The sequence below is a fragment of the Globicephala melas genome, chromosome 1 (genome assembly GCF_963455315.2).
Source record: "Globicephala melas chromosome 1, mGloMel1.2, whole genome shotgun sequence".
NCBI lineage: Eukaryota > Metazoa > Chordata > Mammalia > Artiodactyla > Delphinidae > Globicephala > Globicephala melas.
In genome coordinates, this window is record NC_083314.1 from 120,502,021 (window position 1) to 120,520,355 (window position 18,335).

The 18,335-nt window shown below is 36.2% G+C and overlaps 1 protein-coding gene across 8 annotated transcripts in view; it reads left to right on the top strand.

Annotated features, from left to right (window-relative positions):
• The window catches only part of ZZZ3 (zinc finger ZZ-type containing 3), a 102,316-nt gene that overhangs the window by 74,056 nt on the left and 9,925 nt on the right, over positions 1 to 18,335 (top strand). For 6 of the 8 annotated variants that reach the window (XM_030865984.3, XM_030865977.2, XM_060304046.1 and 3 more), the window contains 7 exons: positions 8,711 to 8,849; positions 11,913 to 12,060; positions 12,147 to 12,262; positions 13,582 to 13,653; positions 14,687 to 14,788; positions 15,452 to 15,547; positions 17,938 to 18,090. In XM_030865984.3, coding sequence (XP_030721844.1) covers positions 8,711 to 8,849; positions 11,913 to 12,060; positions 12,147 to 12,262; positions 13,582 to 13,653; positions 14,687 to 14,788; positions 15,452 to 15,547; positions 17,938 to 18,090 — 826 coding nt within the window. The remainder of the gene's footprint in view (positions 1 to 8,710; positions 8,850 to 11,912; positions 12,061 to 12,146; positions 12,263 to 13,581; positions 13,654 to 14,686; positions 14,789 to 15,451; positions 15,548 to 17,937; positions 18,091 to 18,335) is intronic. The other 2 variants (XM_030865980.2, XM_060304039.1) reach the window with 2 other exon arrangements.

The window sequence follows — 18,335 nt, forward strand, 5'->3', positions numbered from 1 at the left end:
GTTTCTTTAATTTCTCTTTCAGTCTTTTTGTTGTTAGTGTATAGAAATGCAACAGATTTCTGTGTATTAATTTTGTATCCTGCAGCTTGACCGAATTCATTGATGAGCTCTAGTAGTTTTCTGGTAGCATCTGTAGGGTTTTCTTTGTATATACTGTCATGTCATCTGCAAACAGTGACAGTTTTACTTCTTCTTTCCAATTTGGATTTTTCTTATTTCTTTTTCTTCTCTGGTTGCCATGGCTAGGACTTCCAAAACTGTGTTGAATAAAAGTGGTCAGAGTGGGCACCCTTGTCTTGTTCCTGATCTTAGAGGAGATGCTTTCAGCTTTTCACCATTGAGTATGATGTTAGCTCTAGGTTTGTCATATATGGCCTTTATTATGTTGAGGTATGTTCCCTCTATGCCCACTTTCTGGAGAGTCTTTATAAATGGGTATTGAATTTTGTCAAAAGCTTTTTCTCCATCTGTTGAGATGGTTATGTAGTTTTTATTGTTCAATTTGTTGATGTGGTGTATCACACTGATTCACGGCTATAGATCTTTTTTTTTGCGGTACGCGGGCCTCTCACTGCTGTGGCCTCTCCCGTTGCGGAGCACAGGCTCCGGACGCGCAGGCTCAGCGGCCATGGCTCACGGGCCCAGCCGCTCCGTGGCATGTGGGATCCTCCCGGACCGGGGCACGAACCCGCGTCCCCTGCATCGGCAGGCAGACTCCCTACCACTGCGCCACCAGGGAAGCCCCAGAATCAACCTTTCTAATGGTCCCTTTCCCATCTGCATTTAAACATGCTTAAGTCTTTTCTGATTTAAAGATTATCTTTTCATTTCCCAAATACCTTTCAACTACTTACTTTCTCCCCTTCACAGCTAAATTTCTTGATTAAATTGATTATATTTCCCATTTCTCCTTTGTTAACTTTTCACTCAATCCTAAAGTATTGAAGTCTAGCTTAAACCTCCCAGCACGCCACTGAAGTAACTTACTAATGATTTCCTTGTGTGAAATCTAGTGGACATAGCCTTTTACCTTAGATTTTTTTTTAAATTAGAAGTTGGCTTCACTGGCCCTCCTTCTTGAAATTTTTTTCTTTTTTAATATTTCTTTTGTCCAGGCAGTCACCAAGTGCTATAGAACCTACCATATAAATCTCTCAAATTACCTACTCACCTCATTCTTTCTCCATGCCCACTACCTTAATACAGTCTGTCTTTCCTCTTGGTTAGTACAACAAGAGCTAATTAATTGGTCTCCTTCTGGAGTCTTGCTCCACTCTAATCCATTCTCCTTGTTCTCGTGTGAATGGTTTTTGTAAAAAGCAACATTTTTTTCCTTCAGCTTAAAACTCCTCCAGAGCTTCCCATTGCCCTTAAAATCAAGTTCAGTCTTGACTTTACAGACCCCCCGTGTGTAATTGATCCCATTCTTCCTCTCGAGCCTCAACTCTGTCTTCACTCCCAGTCGTACCAAACCTCTTTTCTGGTCTTAGGTTCTGTGCTTTGCCTAGAAGCATTTCTGCATAATGTTCCTTCTGTTTGGTTGGAAAAATTCTTGAACTCTTCTTCCCTTCTACACCTCTTCCCCAGCTGATTCCCTTTCTTCTTTCTGGTCTCAGCTGAACTTCTTTGGGGAAGCTTTCCTGACCCTCAGAGACCTCTGTTTAAAGCCCTCCTATATTGTGTGCATTCCTCTTTACAACACTCATACCCCTTATTGTAATTGGCTGTTTACTTATTTGTGTTGCCCCCTTGACTGATACCTCTGATAGGAAAAGGCCCTTTGTATCCCGAGTGTTTAATGCAGTACTTTAGCATAGGAGGTGAATGAGTTAATGAAAACAGAATGAAATCATGCTGCTTCTTCAGGTATTTGTAACTAAGAAAAACTATGTTAAAAACCGTACTTTGGCATCAGAGTATAGAAATATGTATGAAGCTTGTTTAAGCCTTCTATTTAAGTTAGACCCAAATAAAACAAAAAGTGATGAGACAAGGAAAATATAGCTTAACTGTCATGCTTTTTTTTATTGTTGTTGTTAAAGTATTGTAGACAGAGATTGCAGACTCCAATCTAGATCTATCCTAGGCCAGTTTCCAGGTACTAAGATAGACTCGGAAAAGAGAAATCTGATAACTTTTATTGTAGAGACCATTGAAAGAATGACTGTATCTTCAGGATATTGATGAAACCTTAAGGGAAATGCCTTTTTTTTTTTTTTTTTTTTTGACGGTACGCGGGCCTCTCACTGTTGTGGCCTCTCCCATTGCGGAGCACAGGCTCAACGGCCATGGCTCACGGGCCCAGCCGCTCCGCGGCATATGGAATCTTCCCAGACCGGGGCATGAACCCGTGTCCCCTGCATCGGCAGGCGAACTCTCAACCACTGCGCCACCAGGGAAGCCCCTTCTATGCTTTTAAAATTAAAAAAGTACACGGTTTTTTCTTTATTTGTTTTTATTTATTTATTTTATTAATTTTTTTTTTAAACTTTTGGCTGTGTTGGGTCTTTGTTGCTGCGCATGGGCTTTCTCTAGTTGCGGTGAGCAGGGTCTACTCTTCGTTGCTGTGAGTTGACTTCTTATCATGGTGGATTCTCTTGTTGTGGAGCATGGGCTCTCGGCACACGGGCTTCAATAGTTGTGGTGCGTGGGCCCAGTAGTTGCGGCTCCCAGGCTCTAGAGCACAGGCTCAGTAGTCATGCTGCACGGGCTTAGTTGCCCCGCGACATGTGGGATCTTACCGGACCAGGGCTCAAACCCCGTGTCCCCTGCACTGGTGGGCGGATTCTTAACCACTGTACCACCAGGGAAGTCCCTCTTTATTTGTTTTTAATTCAGCATTTTTAGTTGTTTTCAATACAGGGTTGATCTTTATATCTGGAAAGACGTACTGTCAGGAGCTGAGGTGTTAGTTTCTGTCTTAACACAGAATTTCATAAAAGTCTTTTTGATCATTCTCTAATGAAAAGTGAGAGAGACCATTTGTGAATTATTGAATTTGAAAATCCTGTAGTTTTAGTGTTTCAAATCCTTCGTGAAGGACGACAATAATTTTAAAAACCATGTGTTCTACTTTCATGAAAGTAATTTCTGTTCAATCATGTATATACATGGTGAGCTCAATATTTTGCAGACAGTGGAAAATGCCACACTTAGTTAAGATAATGGTATAGTTAGAGTAAATTGAGGCTCCTCCCTCAGTTGTTTTACCCTGGTAGATTGCTATGATGAAATTTGTTATTGTTTAAAATTTTGTTAAAATGTTACTGTTATTTTTGAGAACCAATTTGCTTTACATAACTTTGTCCTATTGAAAATAAAATCTACAATAAATCTTGCTCTTCTTTTTCTTATTTCCTTCTACTCACAATGCATACAAGAGTGCATTTGTGCACACATGTGAAAACATTTGTTAAGTCATCTGATTGTAAGTTTTTCCTATACCCCTTTTCCTTTTCTTCTTACAGTATAAACTAATAGATTTATTATTATGTCATGTTACGTCCTCTAGTTTTTTTCGGTGTGTTTAATCAAGCTTAGTGTTCCAGCTAATAATAATCATGCTACTCTTTCCCCCTCATCTTCGTTCCCACCTCATATACTATAAAACTTTTCTTTTTGCTAAGCCGGGTTTTAATTAATTAATTAATTAGTTAGTTAATTTGGCTACGCCAAGTCTTAGTTGAGGCCCGTGGGATCTTCGTTGCGGCATGCAGAATCTTTTAGTTGTGACATGCGAAATCTTAGTTGTGGCATGTGGGATCTAGTTCCCTGACCAGGGATTGAACCCAGGCCCCCTGCATTGGGAGCACAGACACTGGACCACCAGGGGAGTGCCTGCTAAGCTGTTTTAAAGTGTGTTGTAGACTTATCACCCGTATATGTTAGTATATGTCTCCTAAAAACAAGGACGTTCTCCTACATAACCTTAACTACCTTATTACACCAGTTTGGCACTGATACAAACAGCAATATATTAAAAATTTTCCATCTATACACCCAAATGTCCGTTTTCCCGCTGTGGGAGCTAATCTCAGATTATGCATTACATTTGATTGTCATGTCTCTGTATCTTTTGATCTAGAGCAGGGCCTTGCAGACTTTTCCCTAAAGGCGCAGATAGTAATATTTTAAGCTTTGGGGATCAACTCCACTTTACAGCTACTCCACTCTGTCATTGTAGCTAGAAAACAGCCATAGACATTGTGTAAACAAATGAGTATAGGTATGTTCCAATAAAACTTTATTTAAAAAAACAGGCAGACCATAGGTTGTAGACTTCTGATCTAGAATAGCTTTCTTTCTTTTTTCCTTTCCTTTTTTTTTTTTTTTGGTGAGGTCTTTAGTGACACTATTTAATGACTGAATAATCAAGCCAATTTTAGGGGCAGAATAACCCTCAGTTTAGATTTTTTAAAATGTTTCCCCAGGGACTTCCATGGTGGCACAGTGGTTAGGAATCCACCTACCAGTGCAGGGGATACGGGTTTGAGCCCTGGTCTGGGAAGATCCCACATGCCGCAGAGCAACTAAGCCCGTGTGCCACAACTGCTGAGCCTGTGTGCCACAACTACTGAAGCCCATGTGCCTAGAGCCAATGCTCCACAACAAGAGAAGCCCACACACCACAACGAAGAGTAGCCCCTGCTTGCTGCAACTAGAGAAAGCCCGTGTGCAGCAATGAAGACCCAATGCAGCCAAAAATAAATAAATAAATAGTTTCCCCATTAGTTTTTTAAAATTACAAATGCCATGTAACCTTCCACAATAGAATTGAAATCTGACTCCTTGAAAAAGATTCTGGCTTGCTTGGAAATAAAATCTTTCTCCTCTCTCTCTCTCTCTCTCACTCTCACTGTCTCATAGTGTGTGTAATATCACTGCCTAGAAATTGGAGAATACAATTAAACTTCTAGATTGTTAATTCTTGGTATCCTCTTTCAGACATCAGTATTTTTACAAATATACTTTCATATAAATGTTTTAAAATTCACAGAAGTGAGTAAAGAATTCAGGAAGGCTTGGAGAGTGAAAGGTAGTGAAAGTAACTTCGATGTAGATTTGAAGAGTATTTCTATTTTAGTCAAATGTGATTCCTCAGTATACAAGCTAAAATTCTTTTTATGTTGAAGACATGAAACAGAAATAAAATTAACAATTATCTGCCACAGCTAAGCTTGCTGTTCTTTGCATTGGATTCAGCTTTAGAAATAGATAAAAAATAATTTTGATAGATTTAATACAGAGTTGTCCATGTGGGGAAGCTGTACTCTACTTGCATTCATGTAAAAGTGTATACTTTTTTTTTTCCCCAGTCTTTCCATCCTCTTGCTTGGTTCAGTGAATAGCAGAATTGAAAGCAGCATGTTTTACTGGAGTAAAAGAGTTTCAGGATTTTTTTTTTGCTATACGTGGGCTTCTCACTGTTGTGGCCTCTCCCATTGCGGAGCACAGGCTCCGGATGCGCAGGCCCAGCGGCCATGGCTCACGGGCCCAGCCGCTCCGTGGCACGTGGGATCTTCCTGGACCGGAGCACGAACCCGTGTCCCCTACATCGGCAGGCGGACTCTCAACCACTGCGGCACCAGGGAAGCCCTTCAGGATTTTTTAATGCTTGAATTTCCTTTAAATATCTCTGTGAACATCTATGGTGATTGGGCACTGTCCTACCATCTTTTATTGGTTTTGACTGAGAGGTTTTTCTTCATATTGTGCCTTATCACAATTTGATTCTAGTTTGCCCCTTTGTACATTATAAAACAAGTCTATTTTCTCTTCCACGTAACTGCATGTTACATAAAGATTGAAATAATATTTTATTGCAGGTTCCCATTTCTTGGCTAATTATTCCTCACATCACATTATGGAACAAATGGCTGGCATGATCTGTGCCTTGGTTTACTTATCTGTGAAATAAGGGTAATGGTACCTATCTTGTAAGTTGATTATGAGAATTGACTAATTGCACATTGTATAATATATATAGTACACATACAGTAAATGTTTGACACTATTTGTTATTTCATATTACATAGTCTCCCATCCATCTTGTGTGGTCATGAACCTGTTTGTCTCTCAAAGCAGAACTGAATACAGTAGCGAGTATGATCCGATTAGCCCAGGAAGAGTACAGTGGTCACATCACCGTTAATTTGAACTCAAATTGGAGTTTTCTTTTTAACTCATTGTGGAGAACTTCAAGCATACAAAAAAGTGGACAGAATGGTATGCCCATTCTGGCCATTCACATGCCCATCCTCCATCCCCCACAACATGGCAGTCCCATGTTGTCCCATTCGTTCCCATCCAGTTCCTTTACTCCTTCTCTGGTGTAGTGGTAGATCCTCTGTTATACCTAAGCTCTGTTCCTGATTTACTTTGATAATTACTGAAGCTTTTAAGGATAGTGCCTAAATTAATGAACAGATGAATCTTGCCTCAATTGATGCCTGGGTCAGATTCCAGTGGTTTGCTTTTAGAGGTGAAGTGAGTGGATGGGTAGGATTGAAATTAGATTTGTCTGTATTATACTGTTTTTTAGATGTCATGCCAGTTTTTTATTTTCTCCATCTCTGCTTAGGGATATGTATGATAATCTTATTGGTAAAATCTCTGAATAGGAAATTATTCAAATTAGCTGGCCTAGAAGACTTAAATTCACTATCTTCTTACAGTCTTTTTACTTATTCTGGACTTTTAAGTCTTTACCAATGTATATATTAGGTCTTTCAATTTGCTAATCATTTAATCTTGATTGAAGAGAAGCAAAATAGGGAGTGAAGAGTTATACTTTCTTTGTAATCTCTGTTGGAATTATTTTTTAAAGTCAGAATCATTGTGGAATAATTTACATACAGTAAAAATTGTTATAATTTACTGACTTCAAATAGAGGCCTTTCTTCCCAGTGGCAGTGACTGACTGTAGCACTTTTTTCAAGCCTCTGCTTGTTTTTCCCTATAACTCTGTTCTTACTTGTGCCTCATTAATTGTTACTTGCTTACAGTAGTTTGCTGCAAGTTTAATAGACTCATAATCATTTTCATATTGATGATACAGAAGTGTGTCCTATTTAAAGCAGGGGTCAGTCATCACAGAGACACCATGTAAGTCTTTGGTTATTCAGCTACATGGGGTAGGTATTCTGAAGGTGAAATATGGCAATTAAGAATATTATAGAGGGGTTAGGTTCTACCTGACTCAGTACAGTCACCCTAAGATTGAGCGTGGGTGAGCCTGCCTGGTAAGAAAACATCAGCACGGTCAAGGTTTGTACACGCCATATACCTCAAAGCAAACAGAGGCAGAGTGAAGGTGAGTTTAGGCTTAACCTCTGTAACTGATCCAGGAGTAACTTAGTACAGCCCTTGGTTTCCAATTCAGTTCTAACTTTTGAATGAAGTATCACTAGCTTGAGAGAAGCCTTACCCTTCAGTGTTAGGAGTTTTTACCTTGATTATTAAACATCTCATCAGGGATTAGTTAACAAGGGACCTGAGAATAAGAATATGTTTTAGGCAGGGGGCTGAAACGGTGTTCTAATAGAGAATGTCATGTTGCAGTTACGCCATGGCCATGAACATCAAAATTGCATTGTTTTACCCTTGAAATTTCTGCTTGTTTGCTAACTTCCGGACTTAAAAGTTTCAGTATACTTTTGATTGCACAGAACATCTGTCCATTTGTTCATTCAAAGAATATTTACTGAGCATCTATATGTTGGGAAGTGTGCTGCACACTGAATAAACAAAACAGTGGACTTTTCAGATGTGTTTGCCATTATGGAGTTTATAGTCTGTTGGGAAACAGAATGAAATTTATTGAAAGCCATAAAGAAAAATTGTGCTTCACTAATATTTTAAAGACCTAGTGACTTATTTTGAAGTGAACTTGGAGTGATTTGTTCTTGGTTCTTTTGCAAAATGCATTCGAGTATTCAGGGGTTTTGTGCTAACGTGTTTCCTTATGTGTATTGATATGTGAAATTAGACATTAGAGAGGCAGGACAATTTGAACTGGGGTTGGGGGGAGGAGAATATGAACAGATAGTAGGTTTGTGTGGGTAAAATTCTATGTTAGCTGTGCTAAATAGACTGTTATAGGCAGGGAAGTAAGAAATATCTTTGAGTCTTTTCTTCTGTAAAAATGTTTAATACTTAAGAATTGACAGGGAAGTAAACTTCCTCTAGAATGGAGGTATAACAGAAAGAGCAAATGAGAACCATGCCAACTAAGATCATGTCTGAATTATGTGACAGTTTCTTGTAACTCTGGTCAAGAAAATTTGCCTCAGATTTCTTATTCCAACAGAGTACAACAGAGGGACTGAATTTGGTGATCCCTCCTGGTGCTAAAAATCTTACGATTTAAAAAAAAAATTTTTTTTTTAAATTTAGCTGTTTCTTAATGACTTGGATTGCTAGAAAGTCAAGATGCTTGCTTTCTGACTTTCTGTACTTGTTCCGGTTCAAGAATTAAGAACTTTAGATGGGAGAATAAGGCTTTGCTTTCTCTAACTGCTATTTTCTGACTAGGTACTTCGTAACTCAGGAAGACCTCATTTATTCCCAGTAATATGTTTTACTAAAACTCTTTCAGGTAACTTTACAAAGACTGTGTGACTTAATAGTAGATCACGGCTTGAACTCAGTTTTTATTTATTGTTGTAACTAGAAAATTTTAGTGAGGGCTTTTTTTTTTTTGTCTCTGTAGTTATCAGAGACTGTTACAGACGATTGCTGTACTCGAGGCTCAACGTTCTCAAGCAGTCCAGGACCTTGAAAGCTTAGGCAGACATCAGAGAGAAGCACTAAAAAATCCCATTGGATTTGTGGAAAAACTCCAGAAGAAGGTATATATTGAGCAACTTTTAAGATTTATTGAGATGTATTTGGTAATAACTTGGTTTATTCTTTTTATATGATTATATACTTGTTTAAATGTTTAATTTTTTTCCCCTTCTGTAATTAACCCATATTACTGAAGGCAGAATACTGCCTTCCTTCACCCCCACCAAACACACAATAAAATATACCTCAATGAAGATAGCTAGGAGCTTTAATTGGATGTGTGTTTAGAAACTTGATGTCCTGTTCCTAGCCATTTTTACAGTCTTTTTCTGTTACTTTCTTCCTTCCCCATCTTAAAAATATTTTCCCTGTTTTGCTTTCAGGACTTCAAGATTGTTGAAGCTAAAAGAAAAAATACTTTAGTATTTATTTACTGCTTACTTTAGAGTTACTTTTCTAACTCTGAACGTAGTGAGATAGAAAACAATGGTGATACAAACAAAAACTATATTTTAAATGTCTTTAAGGTTATGGTTGCCAAGTCTATGAGAATGAGGTATATAAATTTTACTTAATTTTGAAATGTTCTTTTATTTTAGTGTAAAATTCCTTATAATTTTATTTTTTCCTTAAAACATAACTTTCATATTTAAGCAGTTAACCATTTGAAAGTGATTCAAGTTTTTATAACTTTCTTAGTGTGTAAACATGGAGATAATCTAGATGTGCATTTGTGCCATAGTATGTGTCTTGAATTAGGGGCCCACTAATTATTCAGTAAATTTGAGAGGCAAATATTAATCAGCATTGTCTGAAAAGATTAAAACTGAAAAACTATGAAAAAGAATCCTCTTTTTCACCTTAAACAACACAAAAATTTAGCCTGTTCAGTATGAAAAATTTAGTTATTAGTTACTAGTTTTTAATGAGTCACAGAAGTGGTCTACCAGGTGTTGAGGGAACAGCCCTGGGGACTTCATTTTATTTAGATGATTATTGTTTGGATTTGGATTTTTCTAGTTATGTTATTTACTTGGCAAGCATTCCTTTCTCTGCTTTCAGAACACTGAATATCATAATAGACGTAGGATCTACATATTGATTTGTTAAACCTTCTAGAGTTTTTAGAACCCTATTGTACCCTCTGTGTTATAGTGGGCCCACTTAGGTGTTTATTGATTCTGCACTGCTGTCATGAAACAATTTGCTGGTGCAAAAAGATACAGTACTTACAGTGTTTACTTATCATTGATTCAACTAAAACAGATGGTGTTTTAACCTTAATCGCATTTTATTCATGTTCTTGGGTGGGCAAAAAGATGCAGTTATGCACATTTACTAGATATGTATGTGGTTGGTTATTTGCTGGTTTTCCATTTCTGTGTTTAGTTTAGAACTGAATTTCTTTTCACTTTATCTCAGAAACAGAGATGTGATATTGACTATCTTAAGAATTTTTTCAAAAATGTACAAATGTGTATTAAATCCCAGATACTTTGGTAATCATGAAAGACTTATGTTCCTTGGAAAGAAAATTTTCTGCTGGATTTAATTTAGAAGTTTGAGTTTTCACTTTTTCTGTGTCAACTCATGTATGCTTAAATTGTCTATTTTCTTTAGGTTTACCAGAGTAGTTAAGTTGTTGACATGTGATCTCTTTGTTTTACTGGACATCTAAAAACTCCTAATTGAAATTAAGGAAACTTGGATTATATATTGGTATATAGAATGCAGGGAACCTTTATGGCTTATTAGCTTTCTTTGATATTACTACCATCATTATTTTAAAAGACACTCTGTTCTAATTTTTCTAAAGTTGAACCTTAGACTAATATGTGCTATTATGATGATGGTGCTAATATAATATGTCACAAGCAAAATAAAAATTAAGAATTCTGTGTCACAAATTGGATTTTGCCTGCCAATTTCATAATTTATGACCTGATTTTTTTCTCAACGTTTTATTTTGAAAAATGTTAAGTAGACGAAAAAGTGGAAAGTACTGTATAGTTAGCACACACATCCACCCCCAGATTCTACCATTAACATTTTATTATATTTGCTTGATTGAATGTTTATGTAATTCTTCCATCCACCATTCTATCTTATTTCAAGATGGAATGCATTTGATGCATTCCAGAGTTGCAGACATGCACACTTAACACCAAAACACTTCAGAAGGCATATCGTTAACTAAAATTTTTTTTTAAACTTTTTCAGGTGAAATTTACATACAATGAAATTCAGAAATCCCAATTTTACCATTATATGAGTTCTGACAAATACACCCACCCATGAAACCCAAATCCCTATCAAAAGATTGACCATGGGCTTCCCTGGTGGCGCAGCGGTTGAGAGTCCGCCTGCTGATGCAGGGAACACGGGTTCGTGCCCCAGTCCGGGAAGATCCCACATGCCGTGGAGCGGCTAGGCCCATGAGCCATGGCCACTGAGCCTGCGCGTCCGGAGCCTGTGCTCCGCAACGGGAGAGGCCACAACAGTGAGAGGCCCGCGTACCGCAAAAAAAAAAAAAAAAAAAAAAGTGATCATAATGACCTGGTTTTAGTAATTATGACAACTATTAACTTCTCTAAAGGTGGTTGGCAAAGTAATTGAATTCCAAGTAAACTAAAGATGTAGTTTTGATTCTCAAAATGTGATTTTTTTTGTACACGTGCTGAGTTATATAGTGTGAAAATAATTAATAGTTTTATGGATAAGTCAGGAACACATGGGTCCATTAAAAATGAATTCTGTGTATCAAGTCATATCTATTATATTTCAGTCAAACACATTTCATGTGCTGTTCTTAGAGATAAAAATCTTTCTTTGCTATTTCTGTTTAAAGTGTGTTAGTGATAAAGTACAGTATGTTTATATAGTTCAGCTCTAGACCTCTAAAAATAGTGCTTATGTTTTGTTAAGTTCATTTTCCTTTACTTGGCTATCATTTCTGCCATTTAGTGTTTATACTGTATTAACTTCATTGGCTGTTGGATTCAAAAAGTGAGTAGAAATGCTCAGTTGATGATTATTTAGATTTGGAGTCATCTGAAAATTTGGTTGTAGTTGATAATTTCTTGAATTAAACTTAGTTTGTCACTTTCATTTTTTTCCCCCACCAGGCTGATATAGGGCTTCCATATCCACAGAGAGTTGTTCAATTGCCCGAGATTGTATGGGACCAATATACCAATAGCCTTGGGAACTTTGAAAGAGAATTTAAAAATCGCAAAAGACATACTAGGAGAGTTAAGCTAGTTTTTGATAAAGGTAAGAAATTACATGATACGAATTTAATTAGAGAACTACCTGACAAAGTCTTGCTTTAATAATCCTATACGTGGTTTTCTTTTTAGTAGGTTTACCTGCTAGACCAAAAAGTCCTTTAGATCCTAGGAAGGATGGAGAGTCCCTTTCATACTCTATGTTGCCTTTGAGTGATGGTCCAGAAGGCTCAAACAGTCGTCCTCAGGTAAGCAGGATAAAGTGTTAGAGCAGGAAAATTTGAATTGTAGACAAAACATTTTAACATTTTGCTGGTTTGTATTCTTAAAATTCAAGCAGTCTTTCACTTGAAGGTATAATGAGAACATGAACTTTGGAGTTAAGAAAAAGCTGGGTTGAAATCATAACTCCACCACTTACTAGCTGTGGAACTTCAGATGTCATCTATATTAAAGTCTCCAAGCTGCAGTTTCCTCTTATATAAAATGTGATTAATATCACCCTATTTTGTAGAGCTGTTGTGAGGAATATAATGAGTAGTACATGTAACATGCCCAGTTCAGTGCCTGACACATAATACAGTATTTATTCTAAAAATAAGAGCTCTTTGTGTGTAGTGGAATGTAACTAGGATTTGCTGGTTGTAACCTGGCCTTGCTGCTGTTAGTTAGATGAACTTCAATAAACATGTGGGTTCAGAATGAAAAAGTAACATTTCTTTAAAATAAACAATAGCCATAAAGATAGTGGTATGTTGAGCTGTGTAACTAGTTAAAAATATTATGTACATTTTAGTAAAATTGATATTAGGCTCCATTTTATGAGCAAGACATACGTTTAGGATATTACTTTATTATTACTTAAATAAAAGGACTAGCACATTAAAAATATTATAATGGAAAAAATTCCACATATAATTTCCTCATTGTTAGCAAAGAATATATATGATACATTATTATTTCTAAAACTGCCCTAAACAATCAGTACATATGATCTCTTCAAGATGTTTCCCCACATCCTTAGGCTAGAAATAAAACTGTTCATATTTCAAAAGTAAAGAATAAATAGATAACAATAGATAGCACCTGGTGTGTATTCATGCTTTGTTTCCTTGATTTTTCTTTGTGAGGGTGGATGTGATGCTTTATTTAAAAGATTGGGATGGAAATACTCTTCTGAGGTACAAGACACTAATTGGAAAATGGATTTGTTAAAAATATTTGAATTCTTTGGTTTTCAGATGATTTGCAATCTACCAAAGAAAGGTAATTCAAATAAAATATAAGCAATGTAACAATGATTATTAAAAAAAAAAAGAAACATTTCTTTTTCTTTAAAATGAAGTTGCTGTCACCTATATCTCAAGATTGCTAGGAATATAAAACCAAATGAAATAAAAGAACATGAAAACATTTCGTAAGCAATAAATTATGTACACATTAAAAAAATAAATTTACTCACATATTTTGAAATTAATTAAAAATTTCACAATTTGTGTGTTATTTGGCTATATCAAAGGGTAGTCTTTGTTTTTTCTCTCTGACAAAAACCTTGTTTTATATGCAGATGATAAGAGGACGCCTGTGTGATGATACCAAACCTGAAACATTTAACCAGTTGTGGACTGTTGAAGAACAGGTAATAGGTATTTCTAAATTGTGTAGGTTTAAAAAAAAAAAAAAAAAAAGGCAGTTAAAATTAGAGCCAGTATTATGAGTAAAGTGTATATTGTTGTATGTAATCCCTCTTAACCATGAATTTAAAATATTTAAACTTGTTTCTGTATACCTTTTTGCATACTTCAAGAATTTTGCATTCTGAGAATATATGAATTCCATTTTGGGGATAATTTTTAAATAAGGAACCTGGGTTTTGGGGAGGGGATTGAAAAAGATATTGAAACAGATGGAGTAAAGTTTTTGTAATGCAGTTTTGTGAGACAGAAAAACCTGGAGCCAAGTAAAGCTGTGCTTCAAAGTGAATTCTTGTTTTTGTTTGGAGGGGAGCTGGCAAAGCCAAGGTCAGAGTGTTCTCTTACATTTTGGCATATAGCTAGGATTGTTTGTGGGTAAGGTTTGAGACACATCTCTATCACATGTGAGGATTAGCCCCACAGCTATAATGAGTTTATCAGTTTATAAAAAGCTTCAGGAAACTTTTATTTCCAACATTTGGACTGTTTTGCATCCTTAGGACTATGGGAGAATTTAGGAGATAGGTCAGAATATTAAAATTAATATTTGAATGAAGGACCACACAAAGGAGGAAAAGATCTCTTTTAGTATTCTGTCTAAATCCAAATGAATTTACATAGTTTTGTCAGATCCATAGTGGCAAGCCTAAACATAGTCTAGCAAGATAAAGTGGTCAGTGGAAATCACTAAAATGTGTAACATATTAATTAATTATTTTCTTTGTTGGGGGTGCTTTCCTTTTTTTACTGAAGTGCATAGAAAATCTTTATAAGGTCTTTCATAGGTTTATTTTCTCATCTTATTTTTCTTGTGAAGTCTTAAATTCCTTACTAGAAATTTTTCCTATCATGAGGATTTCTAGTTGACCTAACCCCCAGAGTTGGGGAGGGAGTATTATAGTTTAAGATGAAAGGTGAATGTATTTATTTAGAAACTCAGTATTAAACTTTCTTAAATTTGGTCTTTGGTTGACTTAGAAAAAGCTTGAACAACTACTCTTGAAATACCCTCCTGAAGAAGTAGAATCTCGACGCTGGCAGAAGATAGCAGATGAACTGGGCAATAGGACAGCAAAGCAGGTAATTGAGGAGATAGCCCCATATTGTTGGCATGTTTTTGATGGTTTTTTAAATGAAGGATAGTGAAGCTAAAATCAGTAGACCTGCCCCTTCATATTTAGCTACACAGTGCTATAGTATGTGGAGTTTTAAAAAACAACACTGTGTATTTTTCTGTTGATTTTAGAAACAACTCTGAGATAATTCTGCTTTGGATCATTACTTAAAAATAAAAAAGTAATGGACTTGGTGTCTCTTGAATGTTTAATGAGTGCACCAGTTTGTGCTTTTTGGTTAGACTGTGCTAATAGATTTGTGATAGTGCCTTAGTCAGTATTCCCTGATTGTCTTTCTAAAAAAATATCTGTCAATTTTCTCCTTCACATTCCCATTGATATTAATAGATGTGTTTTTATGCTACAAGCACTTGTGTTCACAAGTTGAAACTGTGTTTAGCTTTGGAATCAAACAGATTTAATTTATTTTAACAATTTTTTTGTCTCTATTTTAAAACATAAGTGTCTTTGGTGGCAATTTAAAATTATTTCTAGATTTATGGTAGATTTTAAGTTGTTACTATTCATTAAGATACACATGTATGTTTTAAAAACTATTTTAAAAAACTATTCTGGTACTGCATGTCTTGTCATTTATTACGTTAAAAGGCTTGTCATGTTTCCTTAGGTTGCCAGCCGAGTGCAGAAGTATTTCATAAAACTAACTAAAGCTGGCATTCCAGTCCCAGGCAGAACACCAAACTTATATATATACTCCAAAAAGGTAAAAAGAAAATAGGTAAAAGTAAACCTTAGATCTCAGATTAAATTCATCAAAGTCAGAGTTCCTGTGTAAAAGTTTATATATTTATCAGAACAGGATTATTTTATTTTTAAAATTTGACTCACTCTAAACATTTTCTTATATATGGTAGGATTCCATTATTGCTACTCAGTGAGTTTCAATGATGATTATTCATTATTTTCTTAGGAGTAGGTTAGTTTATGTGAATGAGTGCTATTTGAAAGATATTAGATTGTATGTATGTCAAAAAGGCCTTTGTGATGTTAAAGTTTTTAGGGTGTTTGATTCTTTAATAAATATAATCAATTTCTGTTTTATACATATATTATATAAATCCAAGGTTAGAAATATTTATTAAGATATTTAATCCTCACTGTAATTCTAGAAGTGTAGGTAGTATCACCTTCACTTTACTCATGATAATATTAATAGATAGCTTTTGTTCTTACTGTTGAATGCTCTGGGCTAGGTACTGTTCTACAACCTTTTTATAGATGAGAAAACTAAGTACATTGAGTAAATTGTCTAGTCATATAGCTGGTAAGTCTGGGAATCATTGATCTTCTGATTCTGCACCTAAGCCTTTTCCACTGTTCTCTGCTGCTCTGTACAGTGAAAAAGCTACTGTCCCTCTCCTACATAGAACACTGCATAGAATTACAGCCAATTTTTTGCTTTAATTGCAAAAAAATAAAGCACATCATTGGCCTTCTTTCATTTACTTGGTAAATCATCTGGGTACTTCCACTCCCCCGCAACTGCCACCATTCACCTAAAGAGAAGCTAGGAGCCGATCTAATGCTGTTACCCTTCCTTAGTGAAGCTAACTGTTTTACATTAAGAATATTGTCTATATAGCTCCATGTTTTAAAAATTTTGTTCTTATTCTTTTTACCAAGCTATGGAAGCTTGTTTTAATTTGTCAGCTGTTTTAAATATTTTGGATTTTTTTCTCCCCAAATATAGTATTATCTATTTAGATATGTAGAGTTCATCCTGTAACTTCAGAATGTTGGAACTTTGATAACCACCATTAACTTAACAGCTTTAATTTTCGTGATTTCTAGGTTATCTTCAGATGTGTTGTGCACCTTATGTTTTCACCACTAAGACTAGACGATGATAACAAAAGGAATACTAAAGAAACCTAAATGTGTTCCGTTCTTTGGGTGCACTGAATTTTAAGTTAACAGACATTTTGACTGCAGAGATCTAGCCCAGTCATAGACGTGGTTAGAGGTTTTTTGTTTTGTTTTGTTTTAAATAAATTTAATTAATTAATTAATTAATTTAGTTAGTTTTGGCTGTGTTGGGTCTTTGCTGCTGCGCACAGGCTTTCTCTAGTTGCGGTGAGCGGGGGGCTACTCTTTGTTGTGGTGCGCGGGCTTCTCATTGCTGTGTCTTCTCTTCTTGCGGAGCACAGGCTCTAGGAGTGTGGGCTTCCGCAGTTGTGGTATGCGGGTTCAGTAGTTGTGGCTCATGGGCTCTAGAGAGCAGGCTCAGTAATTGTGGCGCACGGGCTTAGTTGCTCCGCGGCATGTGGGATCTTCCCGGACCAGGGCTTGAACCTGTGTCCCCTGCATTGGCAGGCGGATTCTTAACCACTGTGCCACCAAGGAAGTCCTGACATGGTTAGAGTTTGAATTTTGAAATGAAATGATGGTTCTCTATGTGACTGAGGTTATTCTTTGTGGCGGTGCTGTTAGTGAAGAGAGGAAGTCTGCATAGGGGTTCAAAGGGAGGCCTTTGGCTCCACAGAGGCCTATTTTATAATCTTGATTCTACCACTGCCTAGCTGCAGTACCTTGAACAAGAAAGTTAACCTCCTCATGCCTCCGTTTTTTCACCTTTAAATTAGAAGTGATAATAACTACTTTACAGGAATGTTTTGAGGGCTAAGTGACATTGACAAAGAGTAAGCAGTCAATCAGTGTTAGATACTATTTTCAGACATTCATCATGTTGGGGAAATTTTCTTTTTACTTGATAGTTTTATATCTGGCTTTGGCTAACTTCATCCTCCTTGATCATCTGTAAGACGACCTTAAGAGGAGCTCAGCATGTGAATGCCAAGAGTGTAATAAATGTTGGGGATACAAATATAAGCTACATAATGAGCATATGGTCCATTATATTCCACGTAGGTATTCTGCCTACATTTCTGTTTGTTGATTTGGTTTGTTTTTATTTAAGGCTTGTTGTCTTTTGAAAAATCCAGATAAAATAGAAAAAGCAACCACGTAAGAGTATGCTGAAGGGTAGAGGTGCAGTCCTTCTGATTAGGCAGATTTGCAGGAAGTAGCATTTATATTTTTGATTCTTTTAATGATTGTCCACTATCCCAATTAAAAATTTGTTTTCTCACTTAGTCTTCAACAAGCAGACGACAGCACCCCCTTAATAAGCATCTCTTTAAACCTTCCACTTTCATGACTTCCCATGAACCACCAGTGTATATGGATGAAGATGATGACCGATCCTGTTTTCGTAGCCACATGAACACTGCTATGGAGGAGGCATCAGTAAGTTATCTATTTATACTATATTTATATCTGTCTATCTATCTATCTATCTTTATCTATGTATTATACAGATCAGGATACAGAATGGGAGCACCAGGATTTCCTAATTATTCCTATTCTTCAGAGAATATTGCCTTCTTTTCTTTTAATTAACTAGTCAAACTTGTTTTACAATGGGCTTTAAAAATGTTTTTATGAAGAAACTTTCAAGCATATACAAAAATAAACCCATGTGCACCCATTAT